The following is a 25,959-nucleotide window of genomic DNA, read 5'->3' as shown; positions in this document are numbered from 1 at the left end:
TATGAACCCAAAAGACCACTAATGCCTGTGATTTTGGTGTGTTGCCTTTGTAATTCTGGCTGTATAAGGCATTTTCCATCTGGATAAACTGGAAGATCAATCTAGTGAAATATCACCGCAGACTAATAGAGATCATATTAATTGTCAGTTTCAAGTTACTGAAGTTGAAACACATCCTGGCAGATTCAGTCTGTGTCAGTTTAAGGTTGCAATACAAAGAATACATTATTGGATTCTGCTGCTCTACCATTGTCTAACAAAGGTAGAGCTGCAGTTTCTTGAGACACTTGCATCCTGTTTTAATTTCCCAAAGTAGCCTGAGCATTTGCTTGGTTTTTCTACTGAGAATCTTAAGACAGATGCATCGTGAGGGATTGAGCTTTCTGAATGGAAGGGTTGACAAACCACTGAAAGTGCTGTTGCTGGACACTTGCTTCCACTGTTCACGCTCCTCTCTTGAGCAGTATTTAAAGGGCATGGTAATTTACTTAAATTTTCCCCAAAGACCCGGTATTATGTTGATTACGAGAGGCTCAGCTGACAGATGTGTGTGATCTGAATCTTTTCCATAGCCAATGCTTGATTCCTTTCTGGGCATGCCTGGAACTTAAGCAAGTAAATCCCCCAGTTATCCATTTGGGAGTAGGTTTATATAAGACCTTGTCCTGAGATGTGTTCAATCAGTAAAATTCACCCTGCGCAGAAGGACAGAACAAGGCCTATGCACCAGCCAACTGAATCCTATTTTGAGAGATTAGGTAGGATTTAAATTGTATCTAGACCTCAGCCTGGCCTGCAGAGGGGTGAATTTAACCTTATGCATGTAATTCTTGTTGACTTCAGATGGAGTTGTGCATGGAAGACGTCTTCCCGTTCGTATGTTTTTAACTGTGAGCTAAAAGAATGAATCTGCGTATTTTCTGAGTCTTTTTCTCATATTCTGAATTGTAGTTGACAGTCTGACACTCAAATCCTATTTATATTGGTGATTTATTTGATTGTTGTTCTACAATAGAGCCGTAATATTTTACATGCTGTGGTTAGCAAGCTCCAGTCTCATCCATCACTGATCAACTACGGAAGCGGTTGTCAAACACAGTAGATGAAAGTAACTTATTTTATTTTTTGCCAAATACCCCCCACAAACACTGGTTAAAACAATCAAGTGAAGTGAACTAAGTGGCTGAGGGCTAGACAGAGGGGGTAAGGAGGTGATCTGTTCCCTCTTTTGCCATATATGTGTTATATCATTTGATTTTTTGTGGCCCAGAATCTTCCCATATTTCTTTAATCTCCCCCCAGCCTCCACTATCCTGCAGTCTTTCATGTGAGACTGCTTCCATGTGTGTTATGGTCTAATCTTTGATAGCTAGTACTGCTGCTTTCAAGTGGTTTGGGATATTGTTATGGCTATTAGAATGCTAATTCTTTACCTATTTAGGTTTGTTGTGCTTACAAAAATAAACCATGATGCTGTGATTGGTGATGTGGAAATTGTTTACTATATGATATGTTGAGACCATATACAGGATTCCCCCCCACCCTCATATAAAAATGTTTCCTTTTTAAGGACACTAATGTGTTTTATTTCATTTTAAAGCAGGAAGCAAGGCAGCGAAGATAACCTGAAGTGCAATGACCTGCCAAATGTGGGAGGAGATGAAGTTCTTTCATGAAATCCAACATTATGGTTATGATGGGCAACTTGGTCTATGGCTCCCTTTATACAATGTGCATCTGAGGATAAGAGGTGTAACAGAGCCTAAGCCAAATACACACAGCATGACATGGCACTAGTACAGCATTATACGCTGCATGTAGCGCTTACATAGCAGCATGTTGTAAGAAACCAGATTACAGTACTTGTCATAAATATTGAACATCTCTGATTGTTAAATACATAAATGGACTGCTTAATTTATTGCTGGAAACATGTTGGCAGAGATCAGAAGGGTGAGATGATGTGAGAGGGGCAGTGGTGGTGATTTGCAAAAAGCAAACAAAGATGCAGTTGGAAATGGCTTTTAAGTGGTTTTCATGCCAAATATTTCACAGAGACTGATGCTACAAGGTATTGTACGAGGTAGATAGGCAGGCATGTGAAGTGTGAAGCTTCGTACACTGCTGTAAAAACCACAATGATGTACTTTGAGAGTTCACAACCTACTAGAAATGCTGTTGCATCTATTTTTTATTGTTTTTCTAACTGACACATTTTAATTGCACGGAAGCAAAGTAAAAACCACCACATCACCTTTTTCAACAATGCCTGTCTTTTTGAGCAAAGTTTGAACAGTTTGAATAAATAGCATCTTCAGGTAGTTCATAAACTAATGTTAATTACTGTGTTTTGAAGCCACCATTTTTCCTAAAATCTTGACATTAGCATGGATAGATGTGCACTAGCTGGGCCAAGTATTCAGGGTACAGATGGAAAATGTATCTAAGGGCTTGAAGTTTGGTCTGAACTCTTACAGCAATGGGCGTTTTGTGTTAGAATATGAGTTAAAACCTGTATTGCTGGGGGAAGCTGAACTCCTATTTTGAATGGCAAAAGAAGCACTAATGTTTCTAAATCTTTTACTTGAGCTCGGTAGATATATAGTTACATGTTAAATTCAGGGTAAAATCCTTCACTTCCATGTACATTACATGGTTTAATACAATTTAAAAAAACGATTTGTGTTATTTGTAAGTATCTAAATAGACTTAGGGCTCATTTAGGATTTAAGATTTTATTGAAATATTTAGATTAGCTGGTAACTTTCAAAGAAGCATTTTTTTTTTCAAACTCTTAATTTGGATTTTGGGGCTAGATATTTCTGCAAACTAGTAGCCAATAGTTTGTAAATCCCTGTGGATCAGAGGCTAGTTAGCAGACTTCAGTAATTTAAATGTACATCTAGTTTACGGATTACTCCTTACTAAGAGCATTTTCATCATCCCTGAGATTGCTTCGGAATGATTTTGTGGTGCCGTTAGATTCTAACAGCAAGTGGTGGGATTCTGGCTTCTACATTAGATTTTCAGATAATGCATGCTCTGTTAGTATCTAGAGCAGAATAACTGATGTAATCATTAATGTAGATGAGTGGGGATGAGATTCTCCATGTGATTGGGGAAGGGTCAAAATAGGTGGGATAGTCTTGTGGATAAAGCATGGCACTGAAAGGTAGGAGAGCTGATTCTTTTCTCAGCTCTCCCACTGACTTGGTGTGGGGCCTTGGGCAAGTCACTTAATCTGCTTGTGCAATTGGGAGAATGAAACTTCTCTACCATGTAAGGGGCTTATGAGGTTGAATTCTTTATCCTGCATGGAAGGCACTATAGAAGTGTCAAGTATTATTTTGATTTGCCCAATCTCTACTCTACAGCTGGCTTATTGGGCCAGAGCCATTATGAGGTGGTTGTGTTCTTGCCTTCCTCTGAAGCATCAGTTAGTGGACACTGCAAGAGTCAGGATGTGTTGGTGCTACATTCTGACCTGGTACAGCAAATCCCATCACCCTAGAAATGACAGACCTTTATTTAAGAGTTAGGAAGTTAATTTGGTAATTAGCAAGAAAAGTCCACTCATGCAAGTTCCCTTTAGCATAATAGCCTGTATAGTTGGCAAAGCCTTTTGGCTCCCAATAATCCAAGATTCCCTGTATTCCCAAATTGGTACTGGAATGGTACAGTCATCTTCTTTCCAAAGCTGATGACATGATTCATATAAGAACCACAACTTCAGTAAATGTTTTAGGAGCAGAAATAATGACTCCGCAGCGAAAAGGACACTCAGTTCTTCCTATTGCTTAATTTGAAGCTGTGAACTGCTATTGATTGCTCTGTGTTTTTGCTTTTTAATACCAAGAGGAATACCAAAGTAAACTCAAGCTTCAAAATTTCTCCTTCCTCTTTTCCCCAATTTTATTTCCTTTGTGGAAATACAGATCTGATAAAGAGCTGCCAGTTGGTTTCCTGCACTTGTAAATGGGTTTTTGTTTTGCAAAAAATTCATCTAAACGCTTAAAAGAAAATTCTCTTTAATTGTTCTTGCTGAGTAGTTTGTGTATCATGTTTTTGTTTAAGGTCTGTGAGCAGTATGGAGATATAGTGTTGAATTTTTCCACTTACATTAATGATTTGGTACATGCCATTTGATATAATTAAAGCTTAATTTACAAAACAGGGGCCATCAGGGGCTTGAGAATGCAGGGATTAATGCATCTACTAAAACAAGCTCAGGTCTTCTGTATCTATCCGCATAGTATCTAGGCACCAGAGATTAGCTGTAGAACAGTTTATGGACATTGACCGTTGACTCCTAAGCATCCAAAACCTAAGAGCTTCTTCAAGCAAACTCCCCAAGGAATTTATTTTCCTGCTACACCCAGCTCCATGTCTGAGTAACAGGCTCCAGCCTGACATTTCTGAATTAAGCTCTTTGTTTTATGTGGGCTTCCTTGTCAATATATAAAGCGTACAAAGCGTGAGGAAGATCTGTTATCTAAATGCATGAGCCGTTAGAGAAATTATATATACAAACCTGTTCAGTTTTGTACCTACTGTCTTTTACTAGTCAAGCTACCTTTTTTGTAGTGAAGTAAACCTTTTACCTGTGCCTTTGAACTGGGCTGTGGCTAGTTTTCCCCTTGAAACTCCTTTAAAAACAAAACAAAAAAAACCCCCCAACACTGGCCATAAATTGTTGCTGACTGAGGAGCCACATGGCTCTGAAATTGCAGTAGTAAAGCTGCTCTTGGTTGGTGGTTCCCTATTATCTATTGAATAAGGAATCTGGTGTTTCAAAGTCCTGTGATATTGCTGACTTTTATACTGTTGTTTAATGCCTACGGCTTGTTTTATTCCTATCCCTACCTACTATGCATTTTACTTCCTTGTGTATAAAGTTTAAATACTGTGTATTTATCACTTAAATTATATTAACTAATAAAAAATGTAGGTGTTTTTCCACAGATATTCAAGCTTCTCTGTACAAATTGAAATAAATAGCCTGCAACTGTCAACGCCTAGTGAGCTCGTTGATTGGAGAACTTTTATTCTGCTTGACCCACAGATTCACCATTTCTCTAATGCAGGATAAACAACAGGAACCTGCTTGCATGACCGAGATCTTGATCATTCATTCTGCTACACGAGATAGAGATAGTGGCAAGGGGAAGAGACCACAATGACTGTGTTAGCCATGGTGGTATTATTACTGCAGACCAACTACCATTTGTTTAAACTACTGGGTGCAACTGTCTCAGCATAGTTGCATGAGAGGGTAGGGAAAAATCTTCAGGGTGGACTACGCTTTGTCTTAAGTGGAAGAGATTAGAGCAGCCCTCCCAAAGCAAAACTGTTCCTACTGCTCCTTTTTTGGTTCATTGTGTGCTAATGGATGGCAGCTTCTAACACTACTTTTGGGAAAACTTTTCCACCGCTGGAAAAATATTCAGTCTACTACTTCCCTTTCTTGCAGTATTCAGCCTGCTGAGAGCACCTGAGGACAGCATGATGCAAAGAGCCAAACAGAGCTTGGCCCTGTCTTCAAGATAGCCCCGTTTCCCTAGATGTAGTTCTAGCCATGTCAATGGAAGAATGTAGTGACTTTTAGATGAGGTTTAGGAGGGGCTACCTGCTGTACTTAGATACAGCTGGTTTCCAAGCCTAATAAACCTGTTCTCCTGGCATCTAAGACAGGCCACTCTAAGCTAATTCAGTGGCTATGCTGTTAAGTGTTGACATTTAGGAGTATGGCAGGGAAGGAGAACGGGTAGGCGGCAGCTCATGGGGCATGGACAAGGACTGCAATGACTAGTCCTTACATCTTTCCACTGGATAGATCATTGTTACTAGTAGGACAAAGTACAAATCCTGCTGTGGAAGGGTGAGTTATATAACTCCACCCATTCCCCCCGCCCCCTTTGGTTCACAGATGGAGTGGTCAAGTCTGCTCCCTCCTCTAGGCTGTGTACAGCTTTGCCCTAGCACTAAGCCAGGAAAACAGCTTTTCCAGTAGTGGCACTAGCTGGTGAGAATGCTTCAGCTCTGCCCTAGCCTCACCAGCTACAGCATTTTGAAGAAAAAGGACCACGCTTACCTTTGAAAGGGCTTTATTGGTTCACAATAGAATGGATTCTCCTCGTATCAAATCACTTAGAAGAAAGTTTATTCAGTATAATTTGTGTGTTTAGAATATTGGCCTCTCCACTCATTGTAAAGTGCTGTCAGCATTGTCATCCTTTTCCTTCCTTACAAACACTGAATTTTAAGAGGACCAGAAAAGAAGAAGCCTCTTTATAAATGCATCAGCCACTTACTCGAATGCAGGAGACGCAGAGAGAGCTTCATCTCCTACTCTAGGCTCCTGAAGCTCAGATAGATGAGGGGGTAACCTGTTGACTTGCCCTCACAGGAAGGAAATGCATTTTATTGCCATCACGCTGTAGCTAGATGCTCTCCAGGCCTGAGGGGAAGATTAGCGACCAGGATCACCACAGCAAAGAGGGGCCTGGCTCTCCCACCAACAAATAACCTCTAGTGAGGGCAGCTACCCTTCCCCCACTTAATGTCACTCATCTCAACCCTCTCATCCTGACCCAAATGCCTATGCCCCTACCAAAGAGGTAGGCTCTGGCTGACTGGCCCCTCTAGGGGGCTTTCTAGAGGATATGGGAATATAGGAAGTTAGTCTCTAGAAGTAAGGGGGAAGGGGAAACTTACTCAGCTATTAAGTCTCTTGAGACACTTTCCCTGAAAGCTTGGCATACAAGTCCTGATCTGTACATTTGTTTACTGTGGCCAGAATTCAAACAACCAGTAACAACTTCAAAACTTTCCCTAGTTTATCAGTGACACGGAATAAGAATGCACTGTTCGTCAACCATAAAGTAATGAGGGAACTTTCTCTTTCCACTTGGAGAATGCGGCACAATTAACCCAGTTCCAGGAAGGGGAGCCTGCAGCATCATATTACTGTCTTTCCATGAAGCAGAACATCATTCACAGCAGCACTTCATGTTGGGCAGCTGATACTGCAGCACCACCACTGTCATGATTGCGTTCTATAAGTCTCACTGAATCCCTTTACAAAAGAGCAAAAGGTAGACAGCCATTACACTTACAGCGAGGGCAAAATGGGCAGACCCTAGGTTAGGGTAGTGCACTAGCATCTCACTTCTGGAGACCAGCATTGGAATCCTGCCTTGATCTAGTCAACCAAAAAAGGAACCTTCCCACAAGAAATTTGCTCCATGTGTGTACTAAATAAAGGATAATTAATTTGGGGCTTTTCACAGGTGAGTTCAGCTCATGCATAAGCATTTCCAACCAAATTTAAGCTGCAGGGCAAAAATCCTGCCCTGAGCAGCTCGTGTGAAACCCTGTTGAAGACAACAAGGCAGCAGAGAGCAGACATACTCTTGGAGAATAAAAATTCTAGGAACAGCCCAGTCTCGCATCTAGATCCCAGAATTGTTTGTGGTGCTGGTAGGTAGGAAGCTAATGTCAGTTGCAAACAGATACTTTGACTTGTGAGTTCAGATCAACAGGAATAGGGGTTTTTTTTAAAGTCAGTTTTCAGAGCAGGCTCACACTTAAGTCACCCGCGGAAAGGTTTAGGGAAGATGAGCATTAGCCTTTACCCCAACATCTTCTGCTCACAAGAGGCAGGTGCCTGGGGTTACGTCAGGACTGAAATACAGCGAGAGCAGATCGAAATTTCTCTGACCCCTGCATCAGGAACAAGATCCTGTTTCATGGAGGACAGATACTGGTTCCTAGGGGCTTAGGTTCCACCAATAAATAAAATTGGCCACTTTGAGAAGTCCTGTCCTTCTCCACCCCCTTATCTATGAGGCTCTGCAGTTGGAATCTGGATAGAGCTAACTTAGTGGTCATCTGGCTGCACATAATCATTTCCACATATCCATGGACAAGCCACACTGTTGGGGGGAAGAGGGGAGAGAGGGAGGTAAACTTGGCTGCAACTATGACTCTAACCACACACAGCCATGCTGCTTACCTGTTCATAATCTTCTACGTATTTGTATTTCTTCTCTCTGTAGTAATCTCTCTTCTTCAGGAAGTACAGAACCATGATGTCACATAGGACTGTTGCCTAGTTGAGATCAAAGAGCTCTTGTAACTGTTCTTACTTCAAAGCAAACAGATATTAGTTTAAAAATCTCTCTCAGTAAAAAGGAGTACTTGTGGCACCTTAGAGACTAACAAATTTACTTGAGCATAAGCTTTCATGAGCTACAGCTCACTTCATCGGATGCATTCAGTGGAAAGACAGTGCAACTTACCACTCCAAACAGTGCTAGCCCAGAGCCAATGTTAATCATTGTAGGAATTATATCAAATTTTCCTGCCTAACAGAGACACAAAGTGACAGTCATAAGCATTTTTGCAGACTTTGAAAACATTTAGAAGCTAATAAAAGGAGTAAGCCATGAGATTCAAGAAACAAAGAGCTACCTTTCCGAACACCATGATCTCAAAACGGATGCCGTAAGCCTTAATTAGTGTCCGCGAGTCAGTGCCGCTTGCGTCCTTGTAGTATTTTGCAAACCTGAAGAACAAGCGTTTTAGAGGCTTAAAAAAATTTAGGGGTTACTTTCTATTTCACCCCTGATCCCACAGTTGCCATTATTTTACTCATACTGGCCAATGAATAGATGAGCTTGTATTATTACAAGTACAGAAAATGCGCTGTTCACAATTACACACGTCATGCAATATTCATCTAGGAAAAGTCAAGAGAGAGCCTTAGACAGAAGTAGTTAGTGGCTGGATTAGAAGAGTTCTGAAGCACAGGTAGGGGAGGAATGGAAGAGGGGAAATCCATGTGAGATGGTGAAGTTAAGCAAGAAAGTAAAAACTAAGTTCCCACTAGTCACTTTCCTGGATTTCTTTTGGGGGCTGCGGCTCTTTATAACCAATCTTGGATACCTCTTGCTGCAGTCAGAGCATTTCAGATGAGTAATTTAGTTTCCAACAGGACAAAGTGGGACTGACAGTATCAAGAAGGTTTTAGTTTATAGCAGAGCCACCCAAAGGATCCACCAAGCTACATACAGTCTGATGTGGGAGGGACAGAGGATTTTTGCAGGTATGTGATTTGCTGAAGAGACCAGAGAATACTCAGACTTGAATGAGACTGCTTTGTGACAGTACTTGGAGCTACAAGGTTACACCCACAGAAGTCATTTTCTCAGTTCATGCAACACTATTTGCATGCAGACATTAAATAGGGGAGAAAGAGGGAAATCAGACTTACTATGCCATGTGATTTGCTGCTTCAAGTGGAAAGAGAAGAAAGGATGGAAGAGGAATGACTGCTACTTGGCTACACGTTTTCTCCATAATAAGCACATACAATGGTAAGTGTCAATGGCCAAGTCTAGAAGCAGTTTACACTCTGCATAGTTGGACCAGCCTGTTCTAATCAAACAGGCTAGTGTAATCGGTCTTGACAGCCTTTGGGGTTTGCTAGATATAGAGGCCTGCAGGCTTCTTAGTGTTTATTCATACTTATCCTATCACCTTTCCACAGCAAAGCAGCCTCCTGTGACAAACTTCAGATGAATCACTCTGTCTTCTGTTTACATGAGAATCTCTGCATAAAGAATCTTAGCCTTCACTAGCCTTCGGGCTGTCACATCATAGTCTTCAGGCAGTTGACCTTATGCCAGAATTTAAGATTCACAAATTTTCAGGTTCTACCAGATATGCCCTCTATGCTAGCTGGAGTGTTTTGTAACCTTAGTGACATAGTGGACACAACTTGGGCCAACACACATTATGGTTAGTGCTGTAACCATGGCAGGCAGCTGGACATCACTCTTGCCAGTGGTTTAAGCTGGGCCTCCAGCCAGGTCTAGGGGTGATATCTCACTGCTATAGCTGTACCGCTAAACATCCCTGGTGTAAATGCAGCTATACTGGCAAAATGGAGGGAGGGAAGGGAGAAGCAGCTGAAACAGTTTGTTTGTTTTTTAAAATCATGAGCTCTCCCAGTTGCATCCACACTAGGAGTGCTTTGCCAGTATAGTGGTATAGCTATATTGGCTAAGTGCTCCTAGTGTAGACGTAGCCTTAGTTGTCATCTTGTAACCAGAGTGAAACACTATCATCTAGCTGTACCTACGCAGTCCGGTGGGCTAGTTCTCCCTACACCCAAACTCTAAATAGGGGACACCAGAGTTCATTGCCCCACATGCAGATCCTCTGGGCACTCTAACCTCCCATGAAACATGATGGGATGGCTGCCCAGATTTTCATAGGCTGCACTGCTATAGACATGATTCAGGGCATGTTAAGCTGAGGCTCTGACCCAGCCACTTAAGTCACCATATCTCCACTGACCTCAGCATTGCTACACTGAGTTATAGCAGCTGAGGATCTGGTCCACGGTAAGGGGGACTCTGAGGTGGCCATAAGACAAATTGGTTTTTGGTAGCTAGATCATGACATTAACTGGGGCAGAATAAGCATCACAACCTGGTTCCCAAGAACCCACGTAGTTGTACTAACAACATGGAGTGAGCCATAATGCACCACAGACTCTGTTACTCAACCGTGTACCTGAAATTATATCCAGGTGAGACCCTGTGGTTGGCATCCTTGTTGTCAAGGCGACGGAAGGTGTATTTTGGCACACAGTAAGAAGCAGGTTTGTCAAGGTCACAGTTCCAGTTGATCTGCACCCCCATTACTCCACCCTGCACATCGCAAACAAAGAAAGGCACACACAGAGAGAATGTATCAGAGGGCGTAGCTTAAACTTGCTGGCCACCCTGTCAAAGTGATTTCTTCACGTTGACCAGCACACACTAGTTTAGGGAAGAGCATATCTGATTTCTAGGTACACAACAAGATTTGCTTCTTATCCCACTGCAGTTACCCCAGGAGACTTAAGCTCACACATTTGCCAATGTGAAACTTGCACATCACCCCTGAATTGTGTGTCCCCAATTTCCTACCCATAGGATAAGCGGCTACTTTCCAGCCTATAAAAGTCATCAGCAAGAGAAACCAGGATCCAGTTTATTAAAACCAACCAAAAACTACTTCTACATGGTGTCTTTCACTGAAAATGCAAGACTTTAGAACTCTGTCTCAGTCACACAAACCCTTTCCACTGTAAGCAGTGCACAGTCCCATAGGCCAGCTGAATTGTTTACCAGCTTTACTTAACCTATGCTGAATGAGATCCTGTTCATAATACTGCATAAGCATTTTCATGAGCGCCACGCAAGACAAACAGAAGGGAAGTTAAATATTTACTCTATAGTAAAGTTAAAATAGTCCCTATGACTCTGGAAAAAAAAGCCTTCCAACTAGCAGCTGTTTTGCTATGGATTAGATGGCTGGCAGCACATGAGCAAGTTTTATGTTCTGAGGCAGTTGAAGAGGCTGTGTAACAATGGCTCCTGTTCCTTTGCTGTATCCTTTCATTGAACAAACATGAAAGGGCAGGTCTGCACTTCAAACGCTGCAGCTGCGCCACCGTAGCACTTCAGTGAAGACGCTACTACCTTGACAGGAGAGCTTTTCCCGTCGGCATAGTTAATCCACCTCTAAGAGGTGTAGCTATGTCGGGGGAGAAGCCCTGCTGTCGACAGAGCGCTGTCGCCCCCGGGGGTCAGGTTGGTATAACTGCGTCACTCGGGGGGGGGGTGGATAATAGAGTGACATACCCATGTAAGTTTATAATGTGGATCTGGCCTAAGCGAGGATAGAATTTCCACATACCTCAACAGCCATCTCTTGAAAATTCTGCCCTGCAGCTTCAACTATTTGACGGACTCGGAAGATTGGGCAGAAGGGATCCATTTTAGGGTCGTAAATGCAGGTCTTGAGGTAAGTGGTACTGACAGAGGGCAGAATATTTCGCCTGAAGCGGCACGGAAGAGACAAGGGACGTGTTACAGAAGCCCTTTGCACCTGCACATCCTCCTCCATCCCAGGCAGCAGCTCACCGAGCTTCTCAACACCCTGTTCAGCAGAGAAGTACTAGCCCAAGTGATCACACTAGCACCTCTATGGGATACCTACCTGGTGAAGTTGAACTTGGGAAACCAGATATTGTTCTTCACCAAAATGGTGAACTTCTCAGCATCCTTTAGGAAAGCCGGCCTATGAAACAATTGGAAGATTAAAAACATTCACCTTTGCATCTCAGAGCGTTTTGTAAAGCCAGTTATCCAACACCTTTGTAAGGCAGGTAAGTTACACCCACCTTACTGGTGGGTAAATTGAGACAGAGGAGTTAAGGCACTTGCCCAAAGCTCCTATGGCAGTGTGCATGTTATAAAGCTAGACAGAGGGAGTGTGAGTGAAATAGGGGATTATAGGTGTCAGGGGTTTGACTCCTGGCTTACTTTTCTAGCAACCCTGGATTAGCCTCCTTAGTCTCCATAGGGGGATGTATTAGTATTAGATTTATGTTCCAGTAGAAGAGTGCACTGGACAGTTCCTGCAATCTAAAACTGGGAAGTGGCCAGGAAACTACGGCTATGTCCACACTTATGAGCTAGGAGCGCGATTCCCCACTGGAGCGGACGTACTTGTGCTAGCTTTCATCGACCTAGTACGCTAGAACTGTAGAGTAGCCACAGTAGCATGTGCTAGCAGCCCCCAAACATGTACCTCCGAGATATCAGCGGGTTTTTACTCAGGACAGCTAGAATGGTCCCATTGCTTCCCAGGCTACACTATTCTCTTTAGTGCACGCTCTCAGATGCCAGCCAGGACTTACAGCTCTGGCTTGTATTGCCACCCAGCTGGAAGTTAGTGTCAGCCATTGCTTTCCATGTTAGTCATCCAACTTGAGGAAGCATCTCACTGTGCCGGCACGTGACATCCTGTGCCATGCAGTTCTGAGATACCAAGGCTTATCTGATAGTTCTTTTCAGTAGGCAGTGACTGCTCTCAGCCCTCCCCCACTCCTGCTTACTGCCATTGCTACAAGTGCACCAAAGCCTCCTTCGGCCGTGGTTTTCAAACTTCCTCAATTGGACCACACAGTAAGAGCCACTGCCCAGAGACCACCCTCCGGTTCAGGACCGCACGGGCTGCCAGCCCACCCATCAGTTGTAAATAGCCTGTGGCAACAGACAGCACTCACTTAGGTAAATGTGTGTCATTCTCCACGGGACACCATGCATATATCTCACAGGTTTTCACAGAGGTGGCGTATTCCCTACACTTCCCAGTCTGAACTCCTGGAAGGACATAGGAACAGAGTTAGTACCCGGGCATCGAGAGCAGCACGGCAACATTGACACAGGCTCTGACACATAGCGCCTGACAGGGTGATGAGGGTTAACAGGCTGGATGGCTCATCCCCACATCACGGGAAAAGTTCAGCAACAGAATTCCCTGATAACTACACTAGTTAGGGGTAGCACCAGTGTAAACCTGCCTGTTAGGGGAGGGCTACCGCCCACCGCAGCAAGGTTAACCTTAGCAGTGAGTGGCCTCAAACGAGGGTCAGCAAGAAAACTGGCTTCTTTGCCACACGGTGAGAATCTGGTAACAGCTTGTTCCTATGGTATGTCTAACCTGGAAACCCCAATACTGTCCTTGAGAAACTCTGCCAAAATCATGAGAGGGCCAACCCCAAACCACCAACCATGTCTCCATCCCAGCCCATAATGGGAAGCGTCTGACTAGTTATGGTGTCATTTTAGAACATCAGTCTGATACACTGCAATTGAAGGGCTAGAAGAAAATTCCAAGGTATTTTACTGTTTAAATGGGACATGAAGCATTAGAACCTCCTTCCATTTAAACGGCGCCTTGTTAACCTGGTAAGTGGATGCTGACTTTTGACAGGAAAGGCTGTGCATGAGGAAATCTAACTTGACCAGAGGAAAATGACTAGGACAGCAGAGGTTTACAGCTGACAAACTTTACTTTATGGAGTTCAGATCCGTAACGTTTCTATTTTCATGTGGTACTAGAACTGATACCTTTGTGCTCCCTTTTGTGATGCCCCTCTTCTAAAGTTGTATTACACTTTGCTTACAGAGTAAAAGCCAAGATAACTGGACTAATCACTGCTTCCCCTCCTGTACTAGTGGCAACACAGCCTCTTAGGTGTTCCAATACAGTGTACATTGGTTTCATACCATTGCTGTGGGTGCCTATGTATCCTGCAGAACAGTCCTTACTGGAATTACACACAGTTGTCTTATCTGGAAGCTAAAGGGGAAGAATTGTTACTATAAGCCACAAAGATGACTTGCCACACACCCCCTTCCCTCCCTGCCACGAGATGGGAGTTACTCCTCCCAGTTAAGGATTAGACTCTTCCGGAGATAAAGTATAAAGGAGACTGCCAGTTACCATACCTACCTCAGGACAATAGCCTTGTGTCTGATTCAGTGTGATTATCAGGTTTGTCATGATGAACAACATATTCTCCCCCTGAATAGGCAAGACAATCAATGAGATGTATGGGTTAGTTCTAAGCAGCGACGCTCTGGAAAGCTAGAGCCTCACTTGATCTGCATTAACAGGTTCTCAGGTGGCACCATAGAAAACTAGTGTTTGGAGAGAGCAGGCGCACTGCTATTGTACTAGGGTCTCTCGGGCATCACTTGAGGAATCCTCATTCCTTAGGACAGAACAGTCCTGAAGGAGTATAACCCTTTCTATTGTACTCTGTCCAGAGGTTCATTGAATCCACACTATGAAAATTAAAGGACCCCTCCATAACTCTCCAATGGTGCAGCTCTAGTGGGGTGGCACTGGCATAGACAAAGCTCCCAGCAGTTGAAGCAACAGCTCAAATCAGGTGCAATGAAACAAGGAGATGACATGTCACCCTAGATCTGTGGTTCTCAACCTGTGGCCCATAGGCCACTTGCAGCCCATTCAGCACACAGCTGCAGCCCTTGTAACATCCTCAGGGACATACAGGTAGTATATATATTATGTGGATGCGACCCACATAACACAGAGAGAGCTGCATAAGCAGGCAGCAATGGTAAATAGGTTGAAAACCACTACCCTAGATATTAGTTTAGCACCAGGCTGAACACCTCAAGGGAAGTTAACGTTAGTAAGTAGATCTGTAACAAAGCCAGAGGCAGCTACTGCTAGAACATGCTGGGGTTTTCATACGAGTGTGCAAAGAGGACCGCTGGCCACTGCCAAGTGAGATCCCAGTCCTGCAAGCTGATCCCCACAGGCACAATGCTCCTGAATGGAACACCATTGACTTCAATGGATCCTGGGGCAGGCAGACAGCACCCAACTGCATGGATTAGCTGGCATGATTAGATCTTGTGTTTTTAATCTCAGTGTGGAGACTTTTCCAGCCTTAGTGCTTTTGTACTTTTCCACCTGCAGCTACTGATCTCCCACCTGCATTTCTTTAGGGCACAAGCCCAAAGGGCTCAGATTCTTTTCCTTGTTCATGCACCAGCAAACTAGTCTTAATTCCTTAATTGGCAAGTTCCCACTAAGAAGGCTCTGGCACTTCTCCACCAGGTTTGCTGTGGACAGAGTCATTCAAAGGCTGGCAGCCTGTAGGTGTCCTGTGAGGGTTGAAGGCCAAGTACTGCCCACTCAGGACATACAAATATCAAAATGGCAGCAAGCTCTCCTCTGTCAATCAGTAACTTCCAACAGTTCCTGTTTAGTTCCGGATCAGGTTATTTGAGAACCATCAGGACCAGTGAGCCCGAGAGAATACAGTGTTTAACTTTGGTCTATTGGCTTTTAAACAAACAAAGCAATACAGAAGTAGGAGAGACAATACCTGGGTCATTACTGCAGCTTTATCTAGAGGCTGCGGTATTCCCCTCCCTACCCCCATACAAACAGACAAGCTTCATGCTCAAGACACAATAATGCTGAGCACTCTTAAACCCTGATGAAGTCAGTGGGAGTTGCAGATGTTTAGTGCCTCTGGAAACCAGGCTAATAGCCAAATGCCTTTTTCAGCACAGTAGTCTTGCGGCAGCCACACAGAATGGGCGTTCCAGAGCTGAGGAACACCTGTGTGAGAGGCTTCTGTTGGCTGGCAAAGCCCTATCAAACTGTGCCAGAAAAGCCCATACCTGAGGTGGAATAACATAATCAGTCACATCCCAGATCCGGAGTCCCAACTCCGACGTGTTTGTCACAGTTATTCCCTTCACCTTGGTTGTAACAGAACTGACCACAGAGTCCGTTTCCTGGTAGCCCTTTTCCCACATAAAGACCCAGCTGCAAAAGAAGGAAAGTTCATCATGGCTTCTGCACTGAGACACCCTTAGAGATCCCAGCAGTGTGACTGGGAGCTTGGAGGCCTTGGTTCTATTTCTAGCTCCTTAGGTGACTTTGGGAGAGTCTCTTAAGACGTGACTCATTTCCCTCCCACCCCCATCTGTAAAATGGGGCTAATAGGGACCCACTTTGCATGGGAGGACAGCCTTAATTAATGCTTTTCAAACACCTGGAAGACACTGTAAACACTGTAATCCGCCCCTGCCCTGGTCACCTGCTTTGTGGGGTATTATATAATTACTGGATCCTTCAGCTTTGGGTTTGCACTAGAAGTTTTCACAGGTAAGTTTTAGGGCTAGGATCTGAAATGAGAAGGGTGATCTGGCAGACACCAGACATTATTTGAGGTGGAAATGACAGATACACTCAACATCAAATGAGAATCATCTGCAATAGAGCTGCAAAGACTGAAGCAGAGAATAGCAGACACTTGTGGGATTTTGTATCTACACAAGCCCCATCCCGCATTCAGCTCTTACCAACACTGGTATCATGACATCAGTGGGTTACTCTTGCTTTACACCCGTTAGGGTGGGAGCAGAATCAGGCTGACAATACACAGAGATCCCGTGGGCTTTGTCATCTGACAGGATCATCTATTTTAGGAGAGCCACAGTGAACAGCTTGCATTTACCTTTTATTGCTCCGCCACCACATTCCCTTCTACAGATGTCACTACCTGGTTTGACCAGTCCATTAGCTCCATTCAACAATGTAGGGGCCTGTTCTCCCTCTATTGCGCCTTGCTGTGTTTCCAACCATGAAAGGTGGATATAAAAAGGGACTGCTACCAACAGAGTTCTCCACCCAGTTACACCGGTGGCAGATTGCTCACACATGCATGGATGTTCTCACAGGGTAAGTGAATGCATGAGGCAATGGAAAAGTCAGGCCCATTGATTTTCCTTAAGGGAGGCCATTTAAAGTAATATTGACATTACCTTAGTACATCAAGGTAACAGGGTATTTGATCTCTCTTGCAGTTTTTGAGAACTTTAATATTGCCAGCTTTTGTCATTAGCCATGGGATATTTGGTGTTTCTTAAAACCCCAGCTCCTGGACTTGTGTGATTACCTGAGAATCTCAGAATTTTAGAGGAAAGTCTAGGCCTTATGGTTTTAGAGAAAAGTTTGAAACCATAAACTCTAAGAGCTAAAAAAAACAGAAAGCAAATGAAGAGCCCACATTTTGTTGTTTTAAAAACTTCACTATTTCTAAACCAATCTTATGATCTGTGGGAATTCACCCGTGATTGTTGAGCACTGGAGGTTGGCAGTACTGTTACTGATTAGTATGAAGACTTGTTCAGGGACAGGAACATGTTCAGGGACATGTCTCAAACATGTGAGAGGAGGAAGTGACCAAGAAGTTCTCGGCTAGAAAAAGCCATATAACAAGCCACATTGAAGACAAACACACAAGATCATCCTGTATAGTGATGTCCTGGTCCAGCCTCTAGTACCAATTCCCAAGACTCTCATACTGTAAAAGGCAGACGACTATCCCTCAGCCCGATATGGTTCTGTCCTTCTACAAGACACAACAGTTTACCCTACGAGTCAGGTATTGAAAATTCAAGCCCCCGAGAGGAGCTCGGGGTATTCCATTCACAATGCTTCAGAAATCCCACAATGTAGAACAGCCATAAGGCCAATCTCTCTAAAGAATTTCTGCTCTGTCACTTGGAAGCCATCTTATGGGGCTGAGCCACTTATTTAGGGAAATCCAGTTTAAGATCCTTTCAAAGGCCTGATGGTTTCCCTGGCTGTCCGAGCCTTGACAGTTAAGGACAGCTCCATTAAAGGGAGCTGGCACTAGAAATGACACTATCCATGAAGAGGAACTACCTTATCTCAGAAGTCAGAAACACTAGCAATAGCCAAACAAGCTTAGGGTCCAATTGAACTCCCAGTACAGTCAAGGGGAGTATTTCCATTTGCTTTAATGGGACTGGATCAGACCCTTAAGATTTTGAGCTTACACAGAGCTCTTCTTTAGGGCTGGGAAAGATCTTCAGAGTGTCACAGCTAAATAAGGTGTCAGCAGCTCAATACAAGACCCTGAAGTTTTCAATCCATTACATATCTAATGTCTGTTATGCTAAGAACTATTAAATTTAGTAAAAAGAAAAGGAGTACTTGTGGCACCTTAGAGACTAACAAATTTATTAGAGCATAAGCTTTCGTGAGCTACAGCTCACTTCATCTGATGCATTTGGTGGAAAAAAATTTTAATTTTCCAGCAAATGCATCCGATGAAGTGAGCTGTAGCTCACGAAAGCTTATGCTCTAATAAATTTGTTAAGTCTCTAAGGTGCCACAAGTACTCCTTTTCTTTTTACTAATACAGACTAACACAGCTGCTACTCTGAAACCTGTCATTAAATTTAGTCTAATCCTCTCCGTCCAGTAGCAAAAGGTTCTCTATGGCATATTAAAATGCTTTATCCAGCCCAGTTTTAAGTAAAGGGGATTCCATTACTGTCCATGTGAGATTCACTGTTATTAGTGATTGCTGATATTCACCTTAAATGTCTTAGCTTGATTTCACCCCCAATACATTACAAAACAAAAAACAAAAACACACCCTGGTCTCTAAATAAGTCTTTTTCTGTTCCTAGTATTTACTCCCTTGAACTTTTTCTAGAGGATAAAAACCACAATAACTATGTTCCTTATTTATTGGGACTTATTGCCCCCAAAAGATAGTCACTGGAGTCTGAACTCCGTGTTTTAATATATTTCAGACCCTGCTGAGTACTCAAGTCAAGATACTCAAGGAAAAGGGGCTAATAAAAGAAAGTATTGATCACCTTGTTGACTAGCTACTCTGACAATTCTGTAAACATTAAGTTCCAGGATCTGCATAAGTGTACAACATCACTTGGTCAAAGGCCCAACCCATCAGGTGAGCTTTAAAATGGGGAACTTCAGGGCACCGACTCTGTTGTGACAGACAAGATGAGCAAGGATAAGTTCTCTATGCAAGAGCCCTCCACTGCAGACATGCCTGCCTCCTACAGGAAACTAAAGAGACCAAGACCTTCCTTCTGGCTAAATCCCTATATTTGCCTTTGAATCCCAGAGTTTAGCTGGTTTGATTTAGTCAGTCAGTTACAACACAGGGCTCAGGCATATTTCCCTTGTCTTGTGGGCAGGGTCACTTTCCTTGTTGCTGGGCATCCTGGCACCCAAAGCATTGAGTCCAAATATTTTGGAGGCAGCACTGGGGTGCTACTGTGTTATTATACTACCGCCCAGAGACCCTGATCAGGAGCAGTTACAAGCAGAGACCAAGCTTGCCCCCTGGCCCAGGCAGCTACCAGTGCAAAGGCGTGGAAGACAGGAAGGTAGAAACGTAGCTACACAACTATGTATCAACCTCACCCCTCCCATGCGCCCGCTGCCTCTAGCCACTGCTTGATTGTTGGCCAGGGGGACCCAGAACACTGCGCACCACCCCCTCCTCCTGCCTAAGTCAGCAGCCCCCCAACAAGCGGGGGTGGGGGGAAGGGAAATCTCTCTCCCGGAATCCCCTTTGCAAAACACAGCTGGGATGGGGGGTTTCCTGTTTTCCCAACGGCCTCATCACACATGAATGTGAAAGTCCCTGCAAAGGGGGGGGGCGGCGGCGGATCGCACCGGGGATGCTCCTCGTGCCAGCCCCGGGGCAGCGGCTCTGCAGGGGACCCGCCGGCTCCCCCCGGCCCCGCTCACCCGATCACGTAGGCCAGGATGGCCAGCTGCACCGCCCGGTTCACCAGCCCCACTTTGCGGCTCTTGATCAGCACGATGCGGGGGGTGTCGTACTCGAAGAGGAAGCCGCGGAGCACCCCGCAGCACGCCTCGGAGGCCATGACTCCGGCTGGGGCTGCAGCCCGCACCTCCCTCGGCTGCGGGCGCCGCGTCCGGAGCCCTGGCTCGGGAGGGGCCTCGCTCTGCCGCCCCGGCCCCGGATTGACAGGGGGCGGGCACCCGCTATTGGAGCGGCTCCGCCAAGAGCCAGCCCCCGGCGGGCCTTTCTGGGCCAGGTACTGACCCCACCACTGGTTCCCGGCAGCCCTGGGGCAGGATCCTGCTCTGGTGGTTGTGCAGGTAGCCCAGGGCTCTCAGGGGCAGGGGGGCTGCAACTGGGGGCGCTGCTGCACCCCCCCCCCCGGCTGGAAGTGGTTGCCCCATTATATACAGGGTTTATAGTTTGGTTCAATGGCTCTCAGCACCCCCATATACAAATTGCCTCAGCGCTGCGGTCCACAGCCCGTTAAACGAAGGGAGGGGGAGAGAGATGCATTGCCAAGCTCGTGTTCAAAAATCATGAGATTTAAAAAAAAAAATAATAATAAATGTTGGGTCCTCTTAATTTGCCGCCTGGCTTCTGAGCCTTTAGGGGGCACTACGTGTTTTCAAGCTTTTCTCTACAACCGCAAAGGCTATAAATGCACTTTTAAAAAACATGAAAGCTGATCTTTCCATGCAGTCTTGGGTTCCAGCAGCTGGGACCTTAAGATAAACACTGAATACAGCCGGACTCGCGTCAAAATGAGGAAAGCTGGCAACACTGATTTAACACAGACAACTTTAAGCCCAAGCATTTGAGTTAAGTAACTGTATTAACAAAAAGAAAAGGAGTACTTGTGGCACCTTAGAGACTAACAAATTTATTACAGCCTAAGCTTTCGTGAGCTACAGCTCACTTCATCGGATGCTGTAGCTCACGAAAGCTTATGCTCTAATAAATTTGTTAGTCTCTAAGGTGCCACAAGTACTCCTTTTCTTTTTGCGAATACAGACTAACACGGCTGCTACTCTGAAACCTGTATTAACAAACAAAAACAAAGAGTTCTCATCCGTCTGAACAAAAATCATTTCCTTTTCAGTTGAATTGGGTTTCACTTGTGCAATGACTGATATCGTCCCGTAATCCACAGAGCCTACCCTGGACAACATGGTGGCTATGACCTTAATTTCTAATTATTATTATTTAACTCAAAGATCTCAATCAGGACTAGCCCTCCCCTTGTGCCAGGCAGATGCTAGGCGTACTACCAGTATTTTAGCGCAGGTAATTTTTCTGAGGAATTCGTATCATGTTATGGCCACCTCCTACCCCAAGAAAAGACTCAACTAGAAGCCCCTCAGGTGTTTAGCAACCACTAGCATGGAAATAAATGCAAAAGGGAAGCTCACAATGAAGGCAAAAGGGACCCCACTACACACTAGGGTCAGATGGCCAGGGCAGTATCAAAAGTTGAAAGAGTAAGTGGGGGAGGAGGTGGTTGTAGAAAATCAGGCCAGATGATTAATGGAGTGGTGTCATCAGTTTTCAACTGCTGCTGCTGGAGTTTTAAACAGCAAGACATAACCGCCTCTGGTATACACCCCCTACCACCACCACGAACGCCGTGCTCCTCCCACCCACCCCCAGGTCAGATTTTCCCTACAGTTACCCTGTGCCAGCACACTGAAGTCAGGGGGTTGCTGGGAGGAAAGTGAAAGCAGAATCTGTCCCAGTAGTTACATACATCTAGCAAGGCCCCAATTCCGCTCCCATTTACAGTGAGGACAGAACTGGGCCCTAGATGTCTTAGGCTCACCAATTATCTCTTCCCTTAGATCAAATCCTTTACTGTATTTTTTCTCTCTTACAAAACTGATCAGATGTTTCAAACAATTGAACTGCAGTGTGATACCAAGCTATGATGATTAGAGAACCTCCTGAGGTCTCTTCCAACCCTAATCTTCTATGATTCTATGAACTTTAAAAGTGGCCACAATTTCCTAAGGACAGCAACAAAGAGCTCATATTCCTGCTGACACTTGGCTGCCCAGATACTATGGCAATGGGGTTTTAGAAATATGGGTAGCAATAATAATGATTTTCATAATAGTCCAACAAATCATTAGAGGGGAAGGGGATTGGCTGGGGATTTAATGTGTATGCTACTGCAAAGTCACTAAAGGAGAGTCTTCCACTCTGCTATGAATTGATTAAATACTGTATTTATTAATGGAAAAATTCAGTCAAAACTCACTGCAAGATAAAAAAGAGTTGCAAAATGAGCATAAGAAGGTATTTAACAGGTCCTTAAAAAGACAGTCCGAAACAAACACTCCAGGTTCAAACATCAGTACAGTATTTCCAAAAGCAAAGGAAGTGTGCTAACCAATATATATTAGTGCAGGAATGTATCAGTACAACATTACAAATAATAACAGTTCCAATCCATAGCAACAATGAGATGCTGTCACATGAATGTCAGTGCAATTAATACATACTACCATTGGAAATGCAACTAGAGCTGGAATATTTTTCCAGACACCAGTTTTAAAAATATGTACAAAATTAAAATCACAAACTATGCAGTTGCACAGATTTACAATTATGTAGAGATGAAACTGGCCCAGTAGATACTAATTAATATCCATCTTGCCGCATTGCTGCAAAAATAGCTAGTGAGATAAAGTAAAAGCATAAGAAAAAATAGGAATCAATGCACAGGTTAATCCATCATTTATTTGCAGTCTCGGGGCTATATATACTGCCCTGAGGCTGCATACTGCTATGCAACTCACTGGGAAGCTAATTGAGCATCCTGGACGGTATGTGGCCCTACATGAACTTAGAGCAAACATGAGGCTAAAGCCTGCTCTCAGTTACACAGCTACCATCTCGATGACATCATGAATTAGCACCAGAGTAAATGACAGCAGAATTTGATCCAAGGCTTCTGAAAATAAGGTAGAAAGGCCGTAAAAATGTTGTCCATTTCAATTCCTGAGTTTATGCTTAAAGGGGCACTATCTACATAAAAAGAAAAGGAGTACTTGTGGCACCTTAGAGACTAACAAATTTGTTAGAGCATAAGCTTTCGTGAGCTACAGCTCACTTCATTGCACTATCTACATAATAACTGTACACTTAAAAATGCTTTTCCTGTGTTACTAACATCACCCAGAATGAGCTGGTTTCCTCTGAAAGAAAAGGAGTACTTGTGGCACCTTAGAGACTAACAAATTTATTAGAGCATAAGCTTTCGTGAGCTACAGCTCACTTCATTGGATGCATTTGGTGGAAAAAAACAGAGGAGAGATTTATATACACACGCACAGAGAACATGAAAAAATGGGTTTATCATACACTCTGTAAGGAGAGTGATCACTTAAGATAAGCCATCACCAGCAGCGGGGGGGGGGGGGGGAGGGAAGGAGGAAAACCTTTCATGGTGACAAGCAAGGTAGGCTAATTCCAGCAGTTAACAAGAATATCAGAAAGAAAAGGAGTACTTGTGGCACCTTAGAGACTAACAAATTTATTAGAGCATAAGCTTTCGTGAGCTACAGCTCACTTAGTGAGCTGTAGCTCACGAAAGCTTATGCTCTAATAAATTTGTTAGTCTCTAAGGTGCCACAAGTACTCCTTTTCTTTTTGCGAATACAGACTAACACGGCTGCTACTCTGAAAAGAATATCAGAGGAACAGTGGGGGGTGGGGTGGGAGGGAGAAATACCATGGGGAAATAGTTTTACTTTGTGTAATGACTCATCCATTCCCAGTCTCTATTCAAGCCTAAGTTAATTGTATCCAGTTTGCAAATTAATTCCAATTCAGCAGTCTCTCCTTGGAGTCTGTTTTTGAAGCTTTTTTGTTGAAGTATAGCCACTCTTAGGTCTGTGATCGAGTGACCAGAGAGACTGAAGTGTTCTCCAACTGGTTTTTGAATGTTATAATTCTTGACGTCTGATTTGTGTCCATTCATTCTTTTACGTAGAGACTGTCCAGTTTGGCCAATGTACATGGCAGAGGGGCATTGCTGGCACATGATGGCATATATCACATTGGTAGATGCGCAGGTGAACGAGCCTCTGATAATGTAGCTGATGTGATTAGGCCCTATGATGGTATCCCCTGAATAGATATGTGGACAGAGTTGGCAATGGGCTTTGTTGCAAGGATAGGTTCCTGGGTTAGTGGTTCTGTTGTGTGGTGTGTGGTTGCTGGTGAGTATTTGCTTCAGATTGGGGGGCTGTCTGTAAGCAAGGACTGATCTGTCTCCCAAGATCTGTGAGAGCGATGGCTCGTCCTTCAGGATAGGTTGTAGATCCTTGATGATGCGTTGGAGAGGTTTTAGTTGGGGGCTGAAGGTGATGGCTAGTGGCGTTCTGTTGTTTTCTTTGTTGGGCCTGTCCTGTAGTAGGTGACTTCTGGGTACTCTTCTGGCTCTGTCAATCTGTTTCTTCACTTCAGCAGGTGGGTATTGTAGTTGTAGGAATGCATGATAGAGATCTTGTAGGTGTTTGTCTCTGTCTGAGGGGTTGGAGCAAATGCGGTTATATCGTAGCGCTTGGCTGTAGACAATGGATCGAGTGGTATGATCTGGATGAAAGCTAGAGGCATGTAGGTAGAAATAGCGGTCAGTAGGTTTCCGATATAGGGTGGTGTTTATGTGACCATCGCTTATTAGCACCGTAGTGTCCAGGAAGTGGATCTCTTGTGTGGACTGGTCCAGGCTGAGGTTGATGGTGGGATGGAAATTGTTGAAATCATGGTGGAATTCCTCAAGAGCTTCTTTTCCATGGGTCCAGATGATGAAGATGTCATCAATGTAGCGCAAGTAGAGTAGGGGCATTAGGGGACGAGAGCTGAGGAAGCGTTGTTCTAAGTCAGCCATAAAAATGTTGGCATACTGTGGGGCCATGCGGGTACCCATCGCAGTGCCGCTGATTTGAAGGTATACATTGTCACCAAATGTGAAATAGTTACGGGTCAGGACAAAGTCACAAAGTTCTGCCACCAGGTTAGCCGTGACAGTATCGGGGATACTGTTCCTGACGGCTTGTAGTCCATCTTTGTGTGGAATGTTGGTGTAGAGGGCTTCTACATCCATAGTGGCTAGGATGGTGTTTTTAGGAAGATCACCAATGGACTGTAGTTTCCTCAGGAAATCGGTGGTGTCTCGAAGATAGCACACCTCTGACCAACATATTAACCCACAGAGACCTTCCTGCCAACACTACAAAAAGAAGGATTCTGGGTGGACTCCTCCTGAAGGTCGAAACAGCAGCCTGGATTTCTACATAGACTGCTTCCGCCGACGTGCACGAGCTGAAATTGTGGAAAAGCAGCATCGCTTACCCCATAACCTCAGCCATGCAGAACACAGTGCCATCCACAGCCTCAGAAACAACTCTGACATCATAATCAAAAAGGCTGACAAAGGAGGTGCTGTCGTCATCATGAATAGGTCGGAGTATGAACAAGAGGCTACTAGGCAGCTCTCCAACACCACTTTCTACAAGCCATTACCCTCTGATCCCACTGAGAGTTACCAAAAGAAACTACAGCATTTGCTCAAGAAACTCCCTGAAAAAGCACAAGAACAAATCTGCACAGACACACCCCTGGAGCCCCGACCTGGGGTATTTTATCTGCTACCCAAGATCCATAAACCTGGAAATCCTGGACGCCCCATCATCTCAGGCATTGGCACCCTGACAGCAGGATTGTCTGGCTATGTAGACTCCCTCCTCAGGCCCTTCGTTACCAGCACTCCGATATTCTTGTTAACTGCTGGAATTAGCCTACCTTGCTTGTCACCATGAAAGGTTTTCCCCTTTCCCCCCCCTGCTGCTGGTGATGGCTTATCTTAAGTGATCACTCTCCTTACAGTGTGTATGATAAAC

The 25,959-nt window shown here is 44.2% G+C and overlaps 2 protein-coding genes across 5 annotated transcripts in view; one reads left to right on the top strand and one right to left on the bottom strand.

Annotated features, from left to right (window-relative positions):
* CAMKK2 (calcium/calmodulin dependent protein kinase kinase 2) overlaps positions 1 to 4,959 on the top strand; it is a 49,634-nt gene extending 44,675 nt beyond the window's left edge. The window contains exon 17 of one of the 2 annotated variants that reach the window (XM_038373482.2): positions 1,601 to 4,959. In XM_038373482.2, the coding sequence (XP_038229410.1) occupies positions 1,601 to 1,676 (76 nt within the window). In that variant the 3' untranslated portion in view covers positions 1,677 to 4,959. The remainder of the gene's footprint in view (positions 1 to 1,600) is intronic. The other variant, XM_038373485.2, reaches the window with a different exon arrangement.
* Positions 4,431 to 20,255, bottom strand: P2RX4 (purinergic receptor P2X 4). 3 transcript variants are annotated; one of them, XR_006275935.1, is made up of 14 exons: positions 19,996 to 20,198; positions 16,071 to 16,218; positions 14,359 to 14,430; positions 14,133 to 14,205; positions 13,127 to 13,223; positions 12,055 to 12,135; positions 11,752 to 11,893; positions 10,582 to 10,718; positions 8,473 to 8,566; positions 8,301 to 8,366; positions 8,015 to 8,110; positions 6,865 to 7,075; positions 5,215 to 5,217; positions 4,431 to 4,443 (listed from the first exon to the last, which is right to left on the bottom strand). XR_006275935.1 is itself a non-coding variant. In XM_038373471.2 (12 exons), exons 1-12 carry the CDS (start codon positions 20,133 to 20,135, stop codon positions 7,043 to 7,045), a joined length of 1,179 nt encoding a protein of 392 aa, XP_038229399.1. In that variant the 5' UTR covers positions 20,136 to 20,255; the 3' UTR covers positions 6,144 to 7,042. The 3 variants fall into 3 exon arrangements, 2 of the variants coding, with proteins under 2 accessions (XP_038229399.1, XP_043354340.1); XM_038373471.2 differs by lacking the exons at positions 4,431 to 4,443; positions 5,215 to 5,217 and having other exon boundaries at positions 6,144 to 7,075; positions 19,996 to 20,255; XM_043498405.1 differs by lacking the exons at positions 4,431 to 4,443; positions 5,215 to 5,217; positions 6,865 to 7,075; ... (1 more) ...; positions 8,301 to 8,366; positions 8,473 to 8,566 and adding an exon at positions 9,114 to 9,290 and having other exon boundaries at positions 19,996 to 20,204.
* Between the last annotated feature and the right edge of the window lie 5,704 nt (positions 20,256 to 25,959).

Source organism: Dermochelys coriacea, chromosome 15, assembly GCF_009764565.3.
Source record: "Dermochelys coriacea isolate rDerCor1 chromosome 15, rDerCor1.pri.v4, whole genome shotgun sequence".
Classification (NCBI taxonomy): Eukaryota; Metazoa; Chordata; order Testudines; family Dermochelyidae; genus Dermochelys; species Dermochelys coriacea.
This window is presented reverse-complemented; position numbering and strand designations above follow the sequence as displayed.

Coding starts and splice junctions, on each gene's coding strand:
- P2RX4 (XM_038373471.2), bottom strand. CDS start 20,135: ATGGCCTCCGAGGCGTGCTGCGGGGTGCTCCGCGGCTTCCTCTTCGAG. Junction 8,567..10,581: donor TCACCTGGATATAATTTCAG/GTACACGGTTGA, acceptor CTTGTTCTTCAG/GTTTGCAAAATACTACAAGG. Junction 8,367..8,472: donor AGATCATGGTGTTCGGAAAG/GTAGCTCTTTGT, acceptor TGTCTCTGTTAG/GCAGGAAAATTTGATATAAT.